Source organism: Panthera pardus, unplaced genomic scaffold (genome assembly GCF_024362965.1).
Source record: "Panthera pardus isolate Hobbes unplaced genomic scaffold, ASM2436296v1 HiC_scaffold_1, whole genome shotgun sequence".
Lineage (NCBI taxonomy): Eukaryota > Metazoa > Chordata > Mammalia > Carnivora > Felidae > Panthera > Panthera pardus.
The window spans coordinates 23841764-23865097 of record NW_026526654.1 but is presented as its reverse complement, the minus strand read 5'-3'; the positions used below and the strand labels follow the sequence as shown (position 1 = coordinate 23865097).

Below are 23334 nucleotides of genomic sequence, written 5' to 3'. Positions count from 1 at the left end.
AAGAAAATGTTTTACAGAAGAACTTTTGGGAAGGATATTCTAATCTTGGGATTTTTCTCAAGAATTCTAAAATTGTTGTCTCTTCTAAGTAATTAGTTCACATAATTAGAGAAGGTGTGAGCTTTTATTTGAATTAGATATAATCCTTTACTTGGATCTTGTATTTAAATACCTGCATTTGATTATGTAATTATGAAACTGAAACAATCTGTTTTACACTGCTGAAGTAAAAAACAACAACAACAACAAAACAACAACAACAACAAAGTTACCAGATCACCCTATCATATCTCCATTTTATTCCCCCAAACCAAAAAATGTTATGGAACACTAACAGCTCTTACAAGCAAATAGGAACAGATACACAGTAGACTGACATTTAATTTAAAATCAGGAAAAGCAGCTTCTGGTAAATCTCTGATCAAAATAACAATTCTGAACTTCGAAGGGAAATGTGCCATAGTTTGGAGTGAAATCAGTTGCCTCCTGAATAAAATCAAACCCAAATATACTTATGTACCTTCAGCACAGTCATAATATTTCCAGAATAATCTCTGCATGAGTTCAAAGTCAAACCACATAAAAACCTCTACACAATTCTCATGCCCATTCTGGCACCTTTCACTCTGTCTCCCAGCCTCTCTTTGTGGCCCGTAGAGGTGACCGGGGTTTTCCCCCCCCACCGTTTCTCATTCATCCTTCTGGTGTCCCTTTATGCAAACACTAATACGTCCAGATATACATCTCGTTTTCCCTGCTTTCTTTCACAAAAGATAGATCCGCTCGCTGATTACACTATCAAACTTTCTAATTTTTAAAATCTGGTGTCTCAGTTTAACTTGGACCTGTATTTCTATTAGGAGTGAAGACAGATCATCTTTCTACATATTTAATGACCACTATTATTTCTTTCTTATGCATAAACCTCTTGTTTACACGTTTTGTGGGAACTGTACTCTTTGGTGTGTGGGGAGGATATGTCACAGCAGTGATGTACATCATGATTGTTCCAGTGCTTAGTCCACACTCAGGAACACTGCAAGGGAACCTGGGATTCCCGGCCTCTAGTCCCTACCACCCTCGTCTCCGTTTTTTTAGGTACCACTCACATGCCCCACACGGTAGCAGGTAACATGCACTACTGGTCCAAACCATTTAGCCAAGATTAATGACAGGAAAGCCATTACCATTCTTGTCCTTCTCCCAGCATGCTCCAAGGGAGATGGCTGAGACAGCAATATACACCACGGTTCCTTAGTTTACGGATTAAATTCAGATTTCTTGCTCTGAAATCAAAGCTTATTTCAAAACTATTTCACTGATTCCAAATGGAGGAGAGGTAGAAAGGTGATGGCAGTGGTGGCCCCAGTGGCCCTGAGCAGGCTGGAGTGACAATCCATGATGGCATGAACAGTCTGTGCTGGTGTCCCCACGGGGCAGGTCCCTACACTTCTTTTAAATTTTCCACAGTATCCCTGGCTATTATTCCTTGCCTATCTTTTCCACGTGAAGTTTTAGATTTGTCAAGTTTCAGAAAAAAAAAAAGTAACCTTTGGTATTTTTATAGGTTCTGATTACAACTATAAATTTACTTCGAATTGACTTCGTTGTCAAGATGCTGTTTATGTTACTATTATAAATGGAGTCTTTCTCTCTTCTGACATCTTCCAACAAGTTGTTTGAACTAGTTGTTTGCAATATTTGGAACCCACTGATTTCTCTATATATTAATCGTGTAACCTATTACCTTTTGTTGGGGACTAAAGCACGTCCCTCTCCAAATTCAAATAACTGAAGCCCTCAACCCCGATGTGACTATATTTAGTGACAGGACCTACAGAGATGTAATTACAGTGAAATGAGGTCATGAGGGTGGTGCACTTCGTATGAGAGAGAGAGACAGAAAGGCCATGTGAAGACACACCAAGAAGGTGGCTGTCTGTCTACCAACCAGGAAGATAGCCCTCACCAGAAACAGAATCTGCCAAAACACGATCTGGGACTTCTAGGCTCCCAAAATGTGAGAAAATAACTTGTCGAAGCCACCCAGTCCATGGGAGCCTGAGAAGACTAGAACACCTTTCTGTCTCCAGTTTTTGGCTTTTTCACAGATTCTCTTACGCTGCATTTCCCCCCAATTTTTATACTTCTAACATGTTTCTCTTAACTAATCATGTTGGCTAACAGCTAATACAATGATAAATTACAAGGACAATAATGAGCTTCATTGTCTTGTTCCTGATTTTGGTAAATATACAGCTGTTTATGTTGCTATTATAAATGGAGTCTTTTTCTTTTCTCACATCTTTTCCAATAGTAAGATGGTTTTTAAGCTGAGATACACACAAATACACATGTGCACACTTTAAAAAAAGGTCTCATTGATTTCTTTACGAAGTTTTTAAAAATGTTTTTACAGTCAGGAATAGATCTTGAATTGTGTAAAATGCTTTTCAGCATCTATGGAGAAAATCATGCCACTTTACAACAAATATCCAATGATATTATTATACAAACAGACTTCCTAATATTGAACCATCCTTGCATTCAAGTAAACTTGATTATGGTATATTATCCTTTTATTAGTTTCACTATTTTTGTCTTTTAGTGCATTAATTTTTAACCTGTATTATTTTCTTCTGCTTTCTTTTGATTTTCTTTATTGCTTTTCCTAACCTTTTAGGTCCTAAATTTAATTCCTTTATTTTTAATCTTTTATTTTTACTTATGTAAGATTTTAAGGCTTTTCTCTGAACTTTGTTTTGTGCCCCAAAGATTCTAATAGCTTGTCTTTTTTTTAAATTTATCAAGAATACTGCAATTTTGATGTGTATTTTATTTTCCCTTCTACTTAAGAGTAAACAGAGTTTTAATCTCCCAGAGAAGAAGCCGTGTTCTCCTGATTTCTTTTTTTTTAATCAACTTCCAGTTTGAGTGCACAGGGATGAAACAATGTTTTTTTCTATTATATCTGCTTTCCAGTTTTTTTTTTGGGGGTGGTCATTACTCCATAACAATTTGAGAAAAGACTTTTCTCTGTTATCAGGATATAAAATTTATTATATATCTGTAACACCTATCACATTGATAATGTTTGGTCGTATCTTTGTTTTTTGACTACATCAGTCTTAGGTAAATTCTGTTTTTCCTTCCATCTCCAGTAGTTTGTTTTATGAATATTCCTACAGTGCTTTGATGGATAGATATTAATAATTGTTACACTTTCATCAGTCTCATACAGGGCCATTTTTTGCTCATTAATACTTTCAGGCCTGAACCTGGCTTTATGGTATTAAGATCACTACCCCTGTAACACAGTATTTGCTTGGTCTACCACTGCCCCATCTTTAATCTTTAACATTTCTGAATTAGTTTAAGAGTTATTTCACATTTATGAGCCTAATGATTCAAACTGACAACTCTTGGTAATGTCAAGTTTATTTACATTGGTTGATATGACAGAGAGTAGCTGCAACTGTCATTCTTCCATGTTGCTTTCACTCTTTCCGGGTGTGTTTCTAAAACTCATTCATGAATGGATTGTGGGGGGGGGGGGTGGTGCGTGTACATTTCTTTTAGGTTCTTTTCCAAGGGCAGATTTAGATCTCTGTTCCACTAGCTACTCTTACACATGTATCTTCATGGAATACCCTCAGCTCTTTAAAAGGTATCTAATGATGCTATTATAAAAAATAATTAGTTTTTAACCTCTTCCTGCTCTTGCACATCCCACTTCTACTCAATAGCTTTCTACTCATTAGTGGCTAACTGTGCACTTTTAAGTATGTTTAGGCTCCACTGCGTGATTTTTCAGCTTTAATCCACTCCCATGATTCCCGAGTATCTCCGTTAAGGCAGTCAGCAAATTTATTCTATTTACCACCTCCCTACTTGTATTAGTTGCAATATTTTACTATGTCAGAGTGGACGCTATTTACATACTGCAGCATCGCCCTTTCCCTCACCTGCGTCTCTGTTTTAGTTGGACAATAAACTCATTCAATGCCCAACTAGGCAGTTTTTCTGCCAAAGCATCTTCTATGAGTTCTTGATCAGAAGAAATTCCTCAGGGAGCATGCTTTCCCTGAATTCTTGTTGTTCAACATTTTTTGTAGTCTATATATGCATATCTATCTGAGAGACAGTTTGAGGGACAGTTTTTCTTTCTCTGGGAATCCTATAGGCAGAACTTCACTGTCTTCTGGGGTTGAATACTGTTTTTGAAAATCTGATGCCAATTTGGTTTTCTTTCTTTATAATCCTTATTGCTAAATGCACAAATAATTCCTTTTTTCCTACAGCCTTTATTTTGATGATTCTTGGTCAATTTTCCTAGTTATATGGTGTATCCTTTAAATAATGTGGATTCAAGTCTTTTATTTCAGAAAATGGTTTAATTACAGTTTTAAACATTTGCTCTGTCCATTTGTTTGGTTTTCTATTTCAGAAACTCTACTATAGGAATGCTGGATTTCCTTTACCTGCCTTTTAATTATCATCTGTCTTGAATCTTTTCTGCTTTACTTTCTTTGCATTTCTTAATTCTATCCACTATGTCTTCTATGGGGTTTTCTAGAAGTTCAATTCTCCCTTGTGCCTGCCATTTGTAGTTTTAGCTTTTACTTCTGAAATGGTTGCTTTCTATATCTTTGCAAAGCCCTCCCAGCTCTGGTTTCCCATTCTCTGGTCCTATTCTTGGCCCATCTTCACTGTGAGTCACTGTAATTCTGTACTGTGTTGCTTCTCGACTTCAGTAGCTTTTCAAGCACACATCTGAATGTCGTGTTGCAATCTTCCTCTGCTTAGTGAGGTTTCTTCATTTACAGTGTAATTCTGCTCCTCCTTTCCCCCTTTACAGGGAGATCTTTACATGGATGTAGTAGTTCTAGCTTTCTGATAAGCATATCTGAATCACTTAGATTTTCTCGCACTAGACATTAGTAGGGGAGATGGTTTGGGAGTGAAAGAGGCAAAATTAGCCTTCCAGATTTCCTGCTTTGAAGTTTCCTTATTGTCATCAACAGTTTCAGCTGGGTCACCCAATGTAGACAGTCTTCCTCAGATTCTCAAATATTAGCCCAGCGGAGAGGCTCTAATCACCAGGCACTTTTTCTCTTCACTTTGCCACTAAAGGATGATGACCTGGTCTCTTGGATGAACCACCCCACCCCCACCCCCCAGCTAGATTTTTTTAAATCTGCCACTTCCGTGCACTTCACATGACTCCTCTCTCCCGCTCCTGCAGCTGATGTGTGTGTGTGTGTGTGTGTGTGTGTGTGTGTGTGTGTGTTTAATTTTTATGAGAAATAGAGATCATGCAAGCATGAGCGGCAGAGGGGGAGAGAGAGAGAGAATCTTAAGCAGACTCCACACAGAGCCCGATGTGGGGCTCAATCCCAAGACCCTGGGATCATGACCTGAGCCAAAATCAGGAGTCAGACGCTCAACACACTGAGCCACCCAGGCGCCCCTCTCCTATTTGTTTTTAATCCTGCCCACCCCAGTGTTCCTACTCAGAGTGGAGCCCTCTCCTTTGAGGGTGAGTACTTGCTGATGATTGCTGGGATTGTCATGCTGGGACTCCTGCCATGTTCCATTCTTCCCCTCCATGCAACTGTAGCTTTATACTTAAGTTCTACTGGTGCTGGCATTTTCCACCACACACAAAATTGAGAGTTTGTAGGTTTTTGCCTTCTGATAGTTTTGCTGAAAACGTGGTTTCATTCTTTTTGTCACTATATATGAATTCTACTCATTTTCTTTGTTGCTCTGTATGATTTTTAGGAGAATAAATGGGACTACTTTAAATTTGGCTGCAGCCATATTTCTATTGGAACCAGTCACTATATTCTTAGTAATAAAATGTCAACTTAGGCCAGCTTCAATTAAAAATGTGATATAACTAAATAAAATTAACCATAGCCAGACTTACCAGCTAAGTTGGTAATAAAATGCTGAACCATGCAAAAAATAAAGATATTAAAATTGAAAAGATCCAAATAATTCCTAAAAAATGAGAAGATAAACCAAATACTAGGATTGACACATAATGTTAATTCTGGATAATGTAAATGAAAGAATGACCTTTTTTAAATGTAATATTAGAATAACTCTTTCTGTAAGAATTCTAACCTTAAACTTGTCATTTTGACTACATTCCCATGATTTCTGCCATCTTATAGTTGTATATATTTACAAAATATGCTCACAGATTATTCTAATCTGAACTGTGTAATTACATTTTACAGAAGAGGTTTAAAGAGAACTTCACAAAGCTAGTACCAGGAACTAAACCCACAACTTCTGCCTTTCTCTCCTAATTCCATAGCTACTTTATTCCTTCACCTTTTCCAATAGCCCTAAAATCACCCTTTTATAGAGCAACAGACATTATTCTGCATTTCTTTGAAACATAGAAACAGTGTTTAATAGTTTCAGGAGCATAAGATAAAATACAATTTAGCAAACGGAAAAGTAACGTATAAAGCTTAATTATATTTGATATTACAGTATCCAAGTTCTTAATATAAAGAATCCCCGAATCTCAGTGGCTTCCCAGAGGAAACACTGATTTCTTGTTCATATCACATATTCACACCTTCAATTATCTTTGGCTCACCCCAGGGCCTTTTTCATTTCAGGTGCCAGACCAGGAGAGCAGCCTCTATGTGGGAGAGGCTGAGAGAGAGAGACAGAGACAGAGACAGAGACAGAGACAGAGAGGGAGGGAGAGGGAGGGAGAGGGAGGGAGAGGGAGGGAGAGGGAGGGAGAGAGAGAGAGAGAGAGAGAGAGGGAGAGAGAGAGGGAGAGAGAGAGGGAGAGAGAGAGAGAGAGAGAGAGGGAGAGAGAGAGAGAGGGGAGAGAGAGAGGGAGGGAGAGAGAGAGGGAGGGAGAGAGAGAGGGAGGAGAGAGGGAGAAAGGGAGGGAGGGAGGGAGAGGGAGGGAGGGAGGGGAGGGAGAGGGAGGGAGGGGGGGAGGGGGAGGAGGGGGGAGGGGGAGGGAGGGGGGGGAGAGGGGGGGAGGCGGAGGGAGGGGGGGAGAGAGAGAGGGAGGGAGAGAGGGAGGGAGAGAGGGAGGGAGAGAGGGAGGGAGAGAGAGAGGGAGGGAGGGAGAGAGAGAGGGAGGGAGGGAGAGAGAGAGGGAGGGAGGGAGGGAGGGAGAGAGAGAGAGAGAGAGAGAGGGAGGGAGACAGAGGGAGACAGAGGGAGACAGAGGGAGACAGAGGGAGACAGAGGGAGCGTGAAGAAGCCAAAAGGCAACGAAACCACAAAGCTGCTGCTTGCACATGACATGTGTATTTGCTCATTTCATATTAGTTAAAGCAAGTCACAAGTGACATGGCATCAGTCAACATCGTAGGGGCAGAGGAGCAGACTCCTCTGACAGAGGGAAGAGAGTGACTATTTGTGAATAATAACATAATCCATCTCAATACTTCATGTTTTCCCTCTGCAAATATACCAACCAATGATCTTAAATTTTTAAATTGTCCTTCCCTATGACTTTCTATTTACTAGTAATATGAAACCTTTGGGCATAAAGTACTATCGTGAAAGTAACATGGTCTCCCCCACTTTTCTACCCAGCTACTGTCTACTTCTGGAGTCATCTCTTGCCCTCCCAGAGAGAAATGCAGGGACCACTTATGTATTACAGCTCAACTACTGGGACTGAGAACAGAGATCACCTGAGCTGACATTACTGAACTATTACAGGAAATTCTTATCCAGGAAGATAAAGCTATAAATGAATAAATAACCATTTGCTTCAGGAAATTCTTACAAACAAATAGTTCCAGGCAAACTTGGAACAGAACTACAAAATGGTCTGGTTTGCCCATCTGAACAGTTACCTCATCTGGGCAAAGAGCTTGCTTATAACAGTTCACTCATCAAAACCATCACTATGGTGTTGACCAATACTCAACTACTGTTAAACCACTTGAACAGAAGCCCTACAACCCATAAGTAATCTACCATAATATCCTTCTTTTGAGACACTAAGAAGATTCTACCAAATGTTGTTCCCCCTTACTGCGGTAAGTTGATTAAACTCAGCTTTGCTTGATCGACAGGTTTCCCTGTTGATTTCTGTAGAGGAATGACAGTTTACACTAGACTCCTCATATTCACCTGGTTTTATTAAATGCAATTTTCTAAATTTTGTATGATGTTCTTCTGGAAATAGCAGTCATTCAAGAATTTTTAGAAGAAAAGAAACTACACCAAAATTTCTTAATCTCCTCAAATACCTTGTTTTCTAATCACCTGGCAAGATGTTTGGCAACTGAACAAATTCAAAGTGCTTATGAAATTGATCTGAAATGAACTGTCTATCAGAGCACAAATTCTGGTTCTTTTACCAACTCTGTGACCCAACAGAAATCACTGGATCCCATTCTATACACTGGGATATTAATGACTCCTATACTCTCTCTCTCTAGAACACTTAAAAAAACTACCTAATGCTAAACATTCAATGTATCACAGATAACATTTAAACATTCAACAGTTTTCAATTCAACCAGTATTTCTGAGGGAATGGGCTGTACCAGGTACCATACTCATTCAAGCCTCTAGATTCAGAGTTTCCTGATCTACTCATTTCTATCAACTTCCACTTCCACTCTGCTGCAGCAACTAGCTTTAGCAGTCACCCTATGATCATGAGGTCATACGGGTCTACCTGAGAAAATTTGGGTCTTCAGTTCCAGTTACTTCTCTTTCATTCTCACAGTATTTCTTCTGTAACCTCATGAAGTCCCCCAGCATTTGGACCCCAAATCACAACTTGATGTTCTGATGACCTGAACACCCTCTCTGGACTATTAAATGGGCAAAAAAATATACTGGACTGGGTGAAGCCACTGAAACTTCAGCATCCTTTATTTCTCCTCCCTTTTCTACCCTCTCTTCTTTTCCTGCTGCAGGTGGCACTATTCAAACAAAACTCACTATTAGTACAGGAGCTTTTACAAGAAAATCACTCTGTTCAAAGAATGGTAAGAGCAATTAGGAAAATTAGAGAAAGGAGTAATACCACAACCATTTTGGGAGGATAAACAATAATTTCTCAGGTGGTAAGCTAGGCAAAGAATATCCTACATAGGGATGATGTGTGATGGTTCCCAACACTCGTGCTCCAAATGTGAACTATGCATCTACTCCTTCATTATTACTGCTGTAGTTGCTGGCCGCCATCACAAGAGCTGGTACCTACTGAGAGTTCATTCTGCTTCTGTGTGACAGGCACTGTTGCCTGGCTAAGTTAACCCACTTTGCTACCTCCATTACTAGAAAAGTGAGCACTACTTTTCTAGCCTCCCTTGCAGCTAGAGATAGCCATAGGACAAAATTCTGGCCAGTGAGTTGGAAGTCAGACAGGTGACGCATTCCAGGAAGGCATTACGGAGGACTAATGTGGTATTTAATACCATCTTCCTGCCTCTTTCTGCTTTAAATACAAATAAGAAGTCTTAAGCTGTGGCCATAGAAGGAGTAAACCATGTCTGTAACTGCTCACTCTGAGACTTCTTTTATGTGAGAAAAACAAACTCCTACTGTTCAGCGCCCTGTGCGTCTTGTATTTCTTTAAGCCAAGGCAGTCCTATGTAATGAAGCCAGGCGGTGTTCGAAGCACTTCACAAATAGCACACAACTAGGATCATTTGGGTTCTTACTGTGATTTAAGAGACCACTTGGCAGAATCTTATCAAATTACTGATCAATTGTGCCCTTTATGCCACAGGATTCTAATGATGTTTCAGCAGTCCAAACCTGACTCAGGCCTTACAAGCTTTTAAAGAAAAACTGATCATGAGAAACAGAATAATTAACTCACAGCTTTATTCTTTGTCCTGTAAAGACAACCATACTACGTGGGCAGAAGGTCCGAAGTATACAGGGGGAGTGAAGAAGTAGGTAAGATGTATGTCAGAGAAGACTTGCTGTTATCTCAGACTGTGAGCTATATAAAGTAGACAATCTAAAAGTGGAAAATCTGAACTGTTTTAATAATCAAAAAGCACAAATTAACATTTTCTTTTCTGTATGGAAACTGAAGATCCAAAGTCTAAAATCGTTGATATTAGTGTAGTCAATTTTTTTAAAAAAAGAATTCAAACAAACCTTTTGGTTTTCCTGTATTTCCTCCCTCATAAGATGATTTACAGCAATTCTGGTCAGAGATCTGGAAAAAAAAATACTGATATAATTCATTTTTACTTAAATGTTTAGGACAATCTATAATTCAGTATAATATAATACTCTGGATAAGAACCTAAAAACTCAGAATGCTTCACGACCAAAAGTGCACATTTCCATGTAGCTATTGGACAACTGGCACCACGGCTCTCCTTTGACAAGGGCGTCTGACTGTGTCTGATTCAGGTGGATTCAAGACTGACAGGAGCTCATGCACACCTGGGTGACGGACCAAGTTGCTGAGTCACTATATTGTACACCTGAAACTAACACGACACTGTATGTTAACTACACTGGAATTAAATAATTTAAAAAAAAAAAGAGTTCATGGGCACAACTGTATGCATTAGGTACAGTCGGAACCTGTTTACTACTAGATACTTTTCAGATATACTTGACTGAAAATGCTATTTTGTGCTGTTTGGCCCATTCAGAGAAACTTTGTATAAAATGACCAATATGACACATGTGTCAATGCAAACAGGCAAATTTCAAAATACTTGCACATAAAAAAGAGTTTTGGTAAACCTGGGATCTTTACCAGAGTATATAAGCTCTAAATGACTAACAATACTGACTTCCTCCATATCCACTCTTGAAGAACTTAGAACTCCCTCATAACTTAAAGACAGATTTTTTTAAACAAGTTTATTAACTACATTTATTTGACTTGATAACTCCTAGGAAAATTAGTTACATATTTGTCAGTTTTATGCAAACAATTTAAAAATTAAAAGACCGTTAATGCAGAGTTCTGCTTTAAAATAAAACTCCCACAAAAAGTGTAGATTATCTCCTAAAATTTGGCAGCATTTAAGAGGAATTACAATGTATAATTTGTTATCACAAGTTTTTCATCCATTTAGCAGATATTTTAACAAACATTTAGTAATGGTTTATCAAGTGGCTTTACAGATATGCTCAAGCCTGTAAGTTAGCCATTCAGCAGTGTTACCATAGTTTGCATTCTTTTTAAATGATCAACCACAAATTAAGAGCAGAGTTTAGCCCACAACCTTGAGTTGCAACTGACTTACAGTCAAAAGAGTGAATAATCTTCTTAACACTGAAGTTATTTTACTTTATTTGTATTTGATCTAGTAATTTCAAAAACAGCAGCGTAACTAAACATTTATACACATATGCACATTTCAAGTTTTAAGTATGCAAATATTGACTTCTCAAATACTTGGCTCTTTAAAATTAACAGAAGAGTCATCAATATATTGATTCTTAATCTGTAACTGAGTTGGTGCATCTCTCTATTTTCAGGGTCCCCTAGAAAGGTGGTTATCTTTTGGCCAACTATGTGTTAGTTATTTACCCACAAAGGAACGAATATCTAGATTTAAGATTCAATACTTTGCACTGTGGATAAATGTACAGCATAATGCATGAGGCAAAGAGAGGTCTGGTGATCACCCACAGGCTAAGAGAGGGTGCTGCTCGTGCAGGGGTGCTCTCCCCTCCCCTCAGGAAAACGCTGCTATGCTAGCCACACACTCCATGTCTTCAAGAGAAGCTAACTTATTTTCTGTTTTACTGGTTGCTTATAATTTCACATCCTGTCATTCCTAACCAGACTACAAATGAATAAGCGTTTTTGTTATTTTGTGAAAGTACTGATTACTTTTAGACATGCAAATGTATTATCTATTAAACTGCAAGATGTGTTTAGTGTAAAATCAGTATTTCTGGAAGCAGTTCGTTTAGGTATCCTACTGGCAAAAAGTATTGCACAAAATATTCCATAAAGAAGACTTGTTTAGAATCTGAAAGGGCAAGAACATGATCTGGCCATATTCTGGGCATAAATCTATTTAGAATAATGCTTTTCATCACCCTCCACCCAGAAAAGAGGAAAATATTCTCTCATTATTCATTGCTTGAATAAGTTTTATCCTGGATTACCGTATCACTATTTTTGTTTAAGCAACTTTAATAAATTACTTTTCCTTTCCATTTGCCTCTAATTCAAGAGTTCTGTTTTTCAGTATGTGTACGCATGTGTGCACATGCCAGTATTTTCCTCTGGTAAAAACAAAAACCAAAAAACAACCCAACACGCATAATAAAGAAATGCCCTATTTTCATTAAAACTGTATCTGTTAGAATTAGTTGATATCACAATGTTAAATGAAATCAGCTATTTTCATAAAGTTTATTTAAGGGAAAGAGTTCTGGCTGTAATCAAACCCATGAACTTTAACATACCTGGCTTTTACGGGGAAGTTCTGTGAAATGTCTTTCATTAATTTTATGGCATCATAAACTGGCGTAGACATTATTTGAGAAGCTGCCTGAAAACTAAGATCTGGAAAAAAAAAAAAAAAAAGAAATCTAGCATCATGTCAGACCTTCATAGACATTTCCAGGTAATTTAAATAATTTACTCAACATTTCTAGCCATATATTTATTATACAGACATGTTAACACTTACATTTAGCATTTTTCAAAAGTTTTAAACAGAAGGCTATCACCAATGTCCAAATAAGGTAAGCTTTACACATTTTTGAAGGGCTAATCATTTACCAAATAAGGTAAGCTTTACACATTTTGAAGGGGTAATACCTATTGTTTTCCACAAATTACAGTATAACTTCAAAAAGAGATATATGAAAAGAAACGTTAATGCCAAGCTATTTTTTCTATACTTAAGGTTTAACAAAACATGCAACAAAAAGCTTTGATAAGGATAACAAGAGGAAGGAAAAAAGAGCTTTGGGGAACTAATTCTGGAAAGAACTTTAAGAAAGATCCGATGTGTTTATTAACTCAGTACATATCAAAAATTCACTTTTTCTTTCAATGTATTACCCTTATATGACAATAAAAATCAAATCCTAAACTTAGTATTTTACCGGATACAAAAGTTCTACGAAAAGAAAACTGTGTGGCTTAGGTAGTCAGTCTCCAATATGTCGGAAGCAGTCATCTTAATCTCGTCCCTTTGTTCAAGAGTCAGAAAAGATTTTAAAGCTTAATTCTGTTTGTTACTGAATAGTGAAACATACTCTTTCTCTTTAACATTTCGCCACAGGTAGAATCCTAGTTTACCATACACTAGTAAAATAACCAGCTTAACATAGTAAGACTAGTTTCATTTCCGCATTCTCAGTACGGTGAATCGAGCTGGAATCAAAGCTTAGGAAAAGGTGTTCTTAGCACAGCTCACTGTGGGATAGACAGCCTAACAACCAAGGTTCAAATTCTAGCTCTCTTATTCACTTTCTAGCTGAGTAACTTTAAATCACATTTCCTCAACCTACTTTAGCATGTTTCCAGCCCCAGCACTGCAGCAAAGCCATCAGTACTCATGAGTATCTCCTAATCACCAAACACAATGGATATTTGTCAGTCCTTATCTTATGAAGATCCTTTTGCAAGAGGGTGATTACATCCTACAAAGAAAAAGTACTGACTTTCTATTCAGTAAACGGTGCTGGGAAAACTAGACATTCATGTGCAAAAGAATGAAAATGGACCCCTATCTTATACAATACACAAAAATTAACTCAAAATGGATTAAGGACTTAAATTTAAGACCTAAATCCATAAAATCCTGAAAGAAAATATAGGGGTAAGCTCCCTGACATCAGTCTTAGTGATGATTTTTTGGATATGACACCAAAACCAAAGGCAGCAAAGCAAAAATAAACAAGCAGGACTATATCCTACTCAAAAGCTTCTGCAACAGCAAGGAAATCATCAACAAAGTGAAAAAGCAAGCTACAGAATGGGAGAAAACATCTGAAAATCATATATCTGATAAGGCACCAATAACCAAAATACAGAAGAAACTCATGTAAACTGGTGTAGCCCCTATGGAAAACATGGCAATTCCTCCAAAAATTAAAACTAGAACCACCATATGGTCCAGCTTCTGGGTATGTATCCAAAGGAAATGAAATCAGTCTCTCAAAGAGATACCTGGACTCCCATGTTCACTGCAGCATTATCCACAACAGCCAAGGTGGCCATAATCTAACTATCCATTGATGGATGAGAAAATGTGGTGTACATATACAATGGAATATTATTCAGCATTATAAAGAGAGGAAATTCTGCTATTTGTAACAACATCAATGAACCTGGATGACATTATGCTAAGTGAAAACAAAGATAAATATTGCACAGTATCAGGTACATGTTTAAAAAAAAAAGTCAAACTCATACAAACAAATTAGAATAGTTGCCTGGGGGCTGGATAGAGGGAAAAAGGCGAGGTTGGTAAAAGGGTATAAAATGAAGAGGGTCTGAAGATCTAATGCATACCACGGTGACTGGAGTTGATATCACTGTATTACATAACTGAAATTTGCTCAAAGAGTAGAAATTAAATGTTCTCACCAAAAAAGAAAAAGACCTGATACACAAGTAGGTGCTCACTAAATACTGATGAAAGAATAAATGAATAGTCAAATTACAAGTAAGATTCTTTATGTTCTGTTTCTTATTATTCTATTGCTATTAAAGGCATTTATAAGCAACACAATTTTTAACTCATGGGTATATATTTAGGAATATATGCACTTCTGGGCAAGAAAACAAAATTGTTATTTACATGACTGTGGGGAATAAGCTTAGAAATTCCCTGGGCTTACACCAATGGGTTAACAAGGAAAAAAGTACAAAGCCATAGGATGCTCACACCTGAGAAGACAACCAAGAATAGGGAGGTGCAAAGGTGCCCAATACATAGGTATATGAAATAAACAAGATTAGATATATCAGGGTGAAAGCACCCCCCCCCCATTTAGTACTACAGCAGAAAGCTGCTTTCACAGGAAAAAAGGACCAAGTTAGGTAAACAGGTGAATTGGGATATAGATGGCTGTGCTGCAGGTGAAGCAGCCCACAGCGGAGATGATTAACAAAAGAAAAGGTGCCTTGTTAACTCTGAGGTTATTTGTCCTACCTGTCTCATCCCCTAGGCTAGCTAAGATAAACAGAGGTGGTGCCTCACGTCTGTGCCATAAACAACCTTCAGCCTGACTGCCTGGATTTTGTTTTGTATTAACCCAAACCCCTAACCCCGAATATCTTAAAGACCCCCTTTCCGTCACATCCACAAGTTAATGTTCACAGATTCATTGTCTCTTTGTGCACGTCTGTCGCCATGTTTGTAAGCCTTCTGATCCTAATAAAACTGGGCAAGGACCCTTATTCTGGGCTCTTGTCTTTTCCCAGACATAAGCCATCTCTCATTTTTCATCCTGCGTCCTGCTCTCTTGCTAGACAAGAGAGAACTTTATACCCAGAGTCTACGACACGTGACTGAATGGGTTAATGACTTATAAAAGAGGAAAATGGATGATCAAAGATCTTGCCTGATGGTATTTGGCTGCTGTACAATGTCATACTCAGAAACAGTAGAATGCGGTGTGGAAGAAACAATTTAGACTCATTTTAGATATCCTTGATCTGTGCTTTATCATATTCGTGAACTTGGACTAATTATTTTATGTGTCCATTCCTGATTTCCTCATCTGAAAAGTGAGAGATCTAACCTCATATGAGTTTTTAAAAAATTAATCATACTGTATACAAACAGCCTAACACTTTGCCAGACACAGTGTCGGCTAATAGTTTTATCATCGTCAATCCACCGTCGTGATGATCCTTCTACCACCTTCTACTCAGGTTTGACAGCACTAGTCTTTTAAAACTTTTTATTAACACGAACGTAATTCTCCTTTACATGACCAATCTTCTGAGCACAACTTATTTGAAAGCCCCTGAAAATTCACTTATGAAGTCAGATAGAGTATAAGTAACAACCAAATGAATATATTACCAGATTCTATTAACACTTTTTGCTTTGTTCTAATCTGTCCATACCTATTAACTCACCGATAGCTATTTAAGTCCTATGCTTAGCCTCGGAAACCCAGATCCCCATATTTAACTGTTTTACGACTTGGACACTTCAAAAGCAACATGTTTAATCATAAGTTTGTAATATTCCTACCCCATCTTTGCCCAAATCTGGTCCTCTTTACTCTCCTCTTCTCAGCAAACACTGTCCATGCAGCTGGGCAAACCATGATCTTACAGTTCTTAGTATCTTTCTCCATCACATATCCCTATCCAACCTCTCCCAATGATCCCTGTATTCTCTCTAAATAATCCACCCCCAAATTTATCCCAACCCTTCCTGAGATCTCACATCAGCTGCCACTTACTGACACTGAGGAGGCCTCTCGCTCTCCCCAGCGCTTACCCCCACCAGATCAGGTCTTCCTGGCACACACCCTTCTTAATCCTACCTACCTTTGCTTTAAAGCAATTACAATCATAATTTTTACATTGGTTTTCTAATTTTTTAACGTTTACCTAAGATCCTTAGAAGACACGCAGCGTCTACTTTAGCTCATCTTATCTTCAGAATCTAGTGTTTTTCAAAATGTCAGTTCGAACCCATTAGTCAGTAGTGACATCAGATTGAGTAGGTAATGTGAAGTTATTTTTCTAACAATATAAGGTAGAAAAGACAGTTTTCCAGAATGAATAAAATGTAGTAAACATACATGTTGTGTATGTGGGAGCTTTTTTTTTTTTTTTTTTTTTTTTTTAAGTTTGAACCTGTCAGTGTATTCTTACATTATATACTCGTGTACGGGTCCGGATGTAAATAAAACCCGCTGCCTCTGAGCCAGAAATCATAAAACGAAAGAACGCAGGTATTGCTCACTCTCTGTGTCCTGGAAACCTACTCTGTTTGGCTTCTATCAGGTGCTCCTCACGGGCTCTACTTCGCATCCCTGGACCAGCGCCACAGCGCCCGCCCTCATGCACCGGCTGCTCACTCCGCACTATCAGTTCCCCCTCCTCTTGAAGACCTTTATGCTGAGACGCCCACAGCTCTTCCACTCCTCTCCTTTTAACTACGGACTTCCTGTTCAGCCCACTACTGGACCCTGTCATCTGAATGACATCATCAAATGCAAGCAATCCATTTCACTTCAGTCTCTTTATTCTGGAACTCGATCTTCAACCCGAAAACATACTTACATGTTTTACATTCTCTCTATTCAGGCTCAAAGCTGGATGTCTTAAGCCATCTTTGACTCCTTTCATCTCCTAAACATTTGCTAAATCCAGCCTTCCTTCTGATGCCCTCTGCCACAGTCACAGTGCAATCTCTCACTGTATGATTTCAAAGAGGTCTTAGCCAGAGCTCCTGTTTCTAGTCCATTGAAATCCATCTGACACAGACATCAGCCAGATCCATTAAAACGGATCGCACGTTCTGTTTATAGGCCTTCAAAAGCATCATCTACAATTATCACCTGTAATTATATTTTATAAATTAGGGGATCCTTGGAGAACATTTTGAAGAAGAAAGTAGAATGGTGCTTGCCTACAACAGTTGGAGAAACTGGGGAGAAATGGGGAGTGACTGTTAATGGGCACGTGACTTTCTTTCTGAGGTGATGAAAATACTCTAAAATTGTGGAACAGTTAAAAAAAAAACTCAGAAAATATACTAAAACCCGTTAAATGGTACATTTTAAAGGGATGAATTGTATAGTATGTCAGCTGTCTCAATAAGCTGTTCATAAAAAGTTGAGTGATAGAAACTATAGATTACACAGAAAAATGATGCCCCCATGACTGACTAAAAATTACAAGTAATAAAGAAAATAAACCGAAAAGCAGTTACAGTTCAAACTAAATTTTGGTCATAAGATATGTGCTTATAGGATGTCAGCACAGAGGCTGTTCTAAGCTACAGTGAAATATGCAATGTTCTATTAAGATCAAAATTTTAAACAGAAGAAAACTAATGATTTCCTGGACTGACTAGTCAAGATTTTTAATCACTGTTAAAGACAACTTGAAATGTGATTTACTACTGGAGATGAACCTATAAGATAAATCAGTGTATACTTTAAAAATGATAAGAGCAAATAACTATATTTCACATAATTTTAACTCTAATAAACATAACCATATAATCTGCTTGACAGACTTTTAATTAAATACGAATTTCGACAAAAATTCACATCAGTTAACTATTACCTATGAAATAATTTATATCATATTACATAAAAGCTTATTGAACAGAGATCAGTTACCAAAATGCTGTGTTATGGAAGTACTGTACCTTGCAGTTCCCAGACTTTCAAAGGCATCATTTCTTTGCTACTCTCAATCAGGTATTTTTGGAATGCTGTCAGATTATCTCTAAGATCTGAATATCTTTCTCTGCATTAGAATATTAAGTCATGTTAATTGTCATCACCTACTACAAATTATACAAGCAGTATATTTTTGAAATTAACTTTTTCAAACTAGACACAAAAACCTGTTCCATCCAGATAATAAATTATGATACAGCTATATCCACAGAACTTAAAAATGATGAGGTATATATGTCCACTTTTTTAAATATAGAAAACAACCCAAAATCTGGAGGGATGTACTCTCAATTGTTACTATGTTAACATTAACTAAAAGGGATTGAAGGACGAGGGCAGAAGCATTAGCTTTTTACATTCTATACTTTTTAACATTTTATAAATTACAAGTATTGCCTTTATAATTTAAAACAAAACTATTTTATAAGGAAAACATTAATGCTTCCTATACAACCTTAGAGTTCCATCTTTGAAACTTATAAAAATCTTCAATAAGACAATTTTGCCCGATGTTAAACACATCAAGGTATCTTTTTAGAATGCCAAATAATAATGCAGTAGCAATGACATTTTACTATACATATGATATACACTCTAACTTCTGGGCACATGGGTGGCTCATTTGGTTGAGCATCTGACTCTTGTTTTTGGCTCAGGTCATGATCCCAGGGTTGTGGGATTGAGCCCCACATCAGGCTCCATGTTGAGTGTGGAGCCTGCATAAGTCTCTCTCTCTCTTTCTCTCTCTCTCTTTCTCTCTCCCTTTGTCCCTCTTCCTCTGCTCGTGCTCTCTCTCAAAAATTAAAAAAAAAAAACAACTATAACTTCTTTTTTCTAACTCATGAAATCAAGACACAATGCCATTTCAGATTTAAATTCTTTTTTTAAAAAACCTTACCACCAACACAACTCACAAAACACATATTTCAACAGCAAAAAGATTTTAAAAAGAGAAAAAATATACAGAACACATACACAGAAATGCATTAATTATATAGTTAACACTAAGTAAATACACCACATTGTTGATTTTATGCAATTTTATTACAACACGGGGGCACGTTTTAAAAATGAATGAAGACTGACTACAACTGTTACAGTGAAAGGGCAATAGAACCTCTTCCAAAAGGAAGTTCAGTTCACTATGAACTAAATTAACCCCTCCTTTATCAATTTAATTACAGAGCAATATTAAGTTTATAAGAGCTATATTACTGGTTTTCATATTTAATAATAATCTTAAATTTCACTGCTAAATTTATGTAAATCAGACAAAAATACATTATTCATATAATACCTCAAAGCAAAGGGTTTTGCTTAAATCAACTGAATAGCTGTGTAAGAACTAATTTTGAGTACCTCCTCTTTTAAAAATGGCTCCCAAGGCTTTTTGTAGAATGTGCAATTTATTCCCATAAAAAGTTTTATGTTTAAAAAAGAATAGAACTGTGGATTCCACGAGGCTGAGATACAGCTGACAATGGAATAAAAGTGTATTATTATCTACTAAATACCTTACTTAGAATAAATCCATTTTGCAAGATGCGCGAACTTTTCAAGGCCAATTAGCACACCACTGCGCCAATACTTTAAAATATAACTCCGTCATCTATATAAATTAGCACAGTCTCCACAAACGTTCCCCTGCTCTGTAGAGTACCTACTCGCCAGGAGAACTGACCTTAGTGTCCTTTATAAATACTTGCAACATTAAGTAAAACTTAAAGCTATTAATAAAAACTGTCCTTTACCTGTAATTAATTTTGCCTTTGTAATGAAGCCACAAACTTTCCCTTCTTGTAACTAAGGGAAAGCACATATAAAACGACAACAATCCCCATTCATGAGCATTCAGAGAGCACTCACCATCCCATTCTTGGTCTCCAATCAGTGACGCAAGACAGAAAAAGGGGGGGGGGGGACAACTTTAATATCTGAACAGTTACTTATAGGTGTATATGAGATTAAGACGAGATATTAAAAGGTTTTCGATATGGCAATCTGCACATAGAAATTTAAGAAAAATACATCTTTTCTTTTGACGTATAAAAATTTTGATTACTTCATGCAAACAACCCAATACTAACCATGATTTTTCTAACCCAGTAGATCTGTAAAAGATGCTCTAATGTTTTGGTTTTTTTGACAAAGATAAGTTTGATCATTTCTAATTCCTATTTTTCTAATCATACTCATATGTGAAATTAGTGATTATTTTTCAATTTTGTGTTTTGCATTAGCCATGTATTACTTTTGTAATAAATAAAACCAATTACATGTATATTTTAAGAACTGAAACATGTGCCAACACAGCACACTGAATTCCTTTAAGAACAAACTTAAGGTACAGTAATAGAACTTCATTTCCATTCAGACTTACTTTAGTTTCCCGAAGAGAAATCCTTGAACTTCATTTGTTTCAATCCCATCCTCTACGGTAGCATTAGTCACTGCTATTTTGGAAACGAAACAATACAAAAACATTTTCAGACTGGAAAAGGGAGATGTAATAAAAAATTAGAAGAACGCGAGATTAGATTCCTTTTGTTTTACCTTGTTCTTCTTTCGCGCATCAGCTCACTGATACACGCACGTGCACATGCTTTTATTTCTGATTGTGCTCTTTTTAAACAGGCTTGGATCGTTAAATATTTAACAAATGCTTTACAGATTATTTCACAGTCAAGTTCTATTTTATAACCAGAACGATAAGCCAAAGTGGCTGCAACAAATCCTGGGCTTAGCTCTTAAGCCAGGCAGGAGCGCCAAACCCTAACAAATATAAGCATGCATGCATATTTCCAATGCTTTTAAAGATAATCAAGAAATCTTTAGGAAGACCCCAAACTCATGGCCTCAAAAAGTAAGGATATAACATTTTACAGTCATCTCTCCCTTTCCTTCTCCATTACTCACCAAATAATACAACATACAGGGCAGTAAATGGTACATGTAAAGGGTACCTGGGGTCACAAGAACTTGTGACCTCCTACAGCATGGGGCTGCTTTCGGGGTGCACCAGTGCCCCTCAAGTACACTCCTCCCCTCTCTCTCTTCTGAAGGCCCGCACCTCAGGGCTACAGCTAAAAGCCCTGGGTGTTCGGATCTAGTCCTCCTTCTCCTCCCTTTTAGTCCTTCATTACACAAACATTTGCTGGCTGTTTGCTAAGACTCCTGCCACATACACACCAGGAAGAGAGACACAAAAGAAAGAAACTCCAGTTGGGGGAAAGGAGAGAGACAAATAGACAATTTTAAGGCACTGTGTAAAGTTTTCATGAAAGCAGCACACAACACATGGGATGTAGAAAGGAGAAAACCACCCTCGACAGAGACAACGGTAGGCAGCCATCTCACAGGTACTAATGGATAGGAGTTTTAAAGGATGCGTAGGCTTTGATGAAAGGCAAGTGGGAGAAGATGGAAGGTTTCAGGAAGAGGGAACAGCATATGCTAAGGGATAAAAGTACTCTATAGAGGTCATAAAGGCTTCGCATGGAGCCAAACATGGAGGCATCCAGGGAACAGAAAATTATTCTGCATAGTTTAGTGTTGCAGAACCAGAGGGTACAAATGAGAGGCTATGGGAGAGTGACAAGGCAGAAAGAGGCTGGAGTATGAAAGCTTTCTTTGCAACGCCATGGTATTGTAATTTATGAGGGAGGTTATGGGGAACCACTAAGGGATTTTAACGAGTAGTATCACGAAGTCAGATTTTCAGCATAAGGCATTCAATCTGAAAGCACTGTCGGGAATATCCATTAATTTATATGGGGGAGGAGGGAGGGTCAAGGTACAGAAGGCCAAAGATCAGAGAGAAGGCCAGTTAGAAGTCTGACACATGTATGCAAAGGGAAAAAAATGAACTGAGTTAAATATGTAATATAGATCATTCATGTGGTCACCGGAGTTTTAAATTTTTTTCACCTAACATTTTTTAAATTATTTTTTATTTTTTTTCAATTTTTTTTCACCTGACATTTTAAAGAAAATTCCACAAGCCCAAGGATAGCTAGAAAATGCCTGTAAACTATATAACTGTAAACTAAGATACTAAATTATAAAGCATTATAAGGCTATATATAAGCAATATAGAAATACATAAAATCTGACTATTACTTTTCCAGTAACTCTTTAACCGGTAGGACTTAACAGTAATACAGATCTTTATCTGAAGCACATTCAGGAGGAATGGCCAGAGCAAAGTCTGTGATCAGGGCAGGGCCTCCAGGACCAGATCCTGGATAGAAAAATAAAGTTGAAGCAGAAGCCACATCTGAGAGCCTATAAAAAAATGAATTAAAAACTCTTAACCAAGAATCAGATATAAATAAATTTCAGATGAACCAGAGAAGAAAAGATTTTCCTAAGAATCTGAAAACTTATTCATCTTTTTCAGGTCTCCAGAGTCCTTCATCTGGGGCCTGCAGTTAGAAGGCACAACCATGGACAGATATCAGTTTGTAGACACAAATCTAATCAATCTACTTCATCCAATGTAGCAATTCACAGGCCTCTCCTGTCTTACTTCAAGAACAGCATCATCATCCTAACTTTATTATGATTACTTGAGACAAAGCTCCCTAAGACCATGTGTTGCCAATGACTTTCAGATTTACTGAGATACTGATCCCCTGAGACACCTGGTCCCCACCCTGGAGGTGGCTGGGCACATCATGAGCCAGTCACCTCCAGTCATAACCAGCCTCGTTACCTCAGTGTGCCTCGCACATGTTACCATTTTTTTATATGTTGCTGAAAATGGTTGGGAAGCCACTGGATAAAGGAAAATAATATACTATTTCAAATTTCTAAAAAAGTTTTTGGGAGCACAATATTAAACATATTTCTTTCAGTTTAAAATTAAATTCTACAAAATAGAAGGAGAGATAAAAAGTTTCCCAGACAAACAAAAATTAAAGGAGTTTGTGACCACTAAACCAGCCCTGCAAGAAATAAGAAATTTTAAGGGGAACTCTCTGAGGG

The 23334-nt window shown here is 37.6% G+C and overlaps 1 protein-coding gene across 4 annotated transcripts in view; it reads right to left on the bottom strand.

The window, feature by feature from the left end:
• Positions 1-23334, bottom strand: part of UGGT2 (UDP-glucose glycoprotein glucosyltransferase 2) — a 192162-nt gene that overhangs the window by 122129 nt on the left and 46699 nt on the right. For 3 of the 4 annotated variants that reach the window (XM_019444060.2, XM_019444061.2, XM_019444062.2), the window contains 4 exons: positions 20729-20801; positions 18315-18415; positions 12418-12517; positions 10129-10189 (listed from right to left, as the gene is read on the bottom strand). In XM_019444060.2, the coding sequence (XP_019299605.2) occupies positions 10129-10189; positions 12418-12517; positions 18315-18415; positions 20729-20801 (335 nt within the window). Of the gene's footprint in view, positions 1-10128; positions 10190-12417; positions 12518-18314; positions 18416-20214; positions 20237-20728; positions 20802-23334 lie in introns of those variants that run through there. The other variant, XM_019444064.2, reaches the window with a different exon arrangement.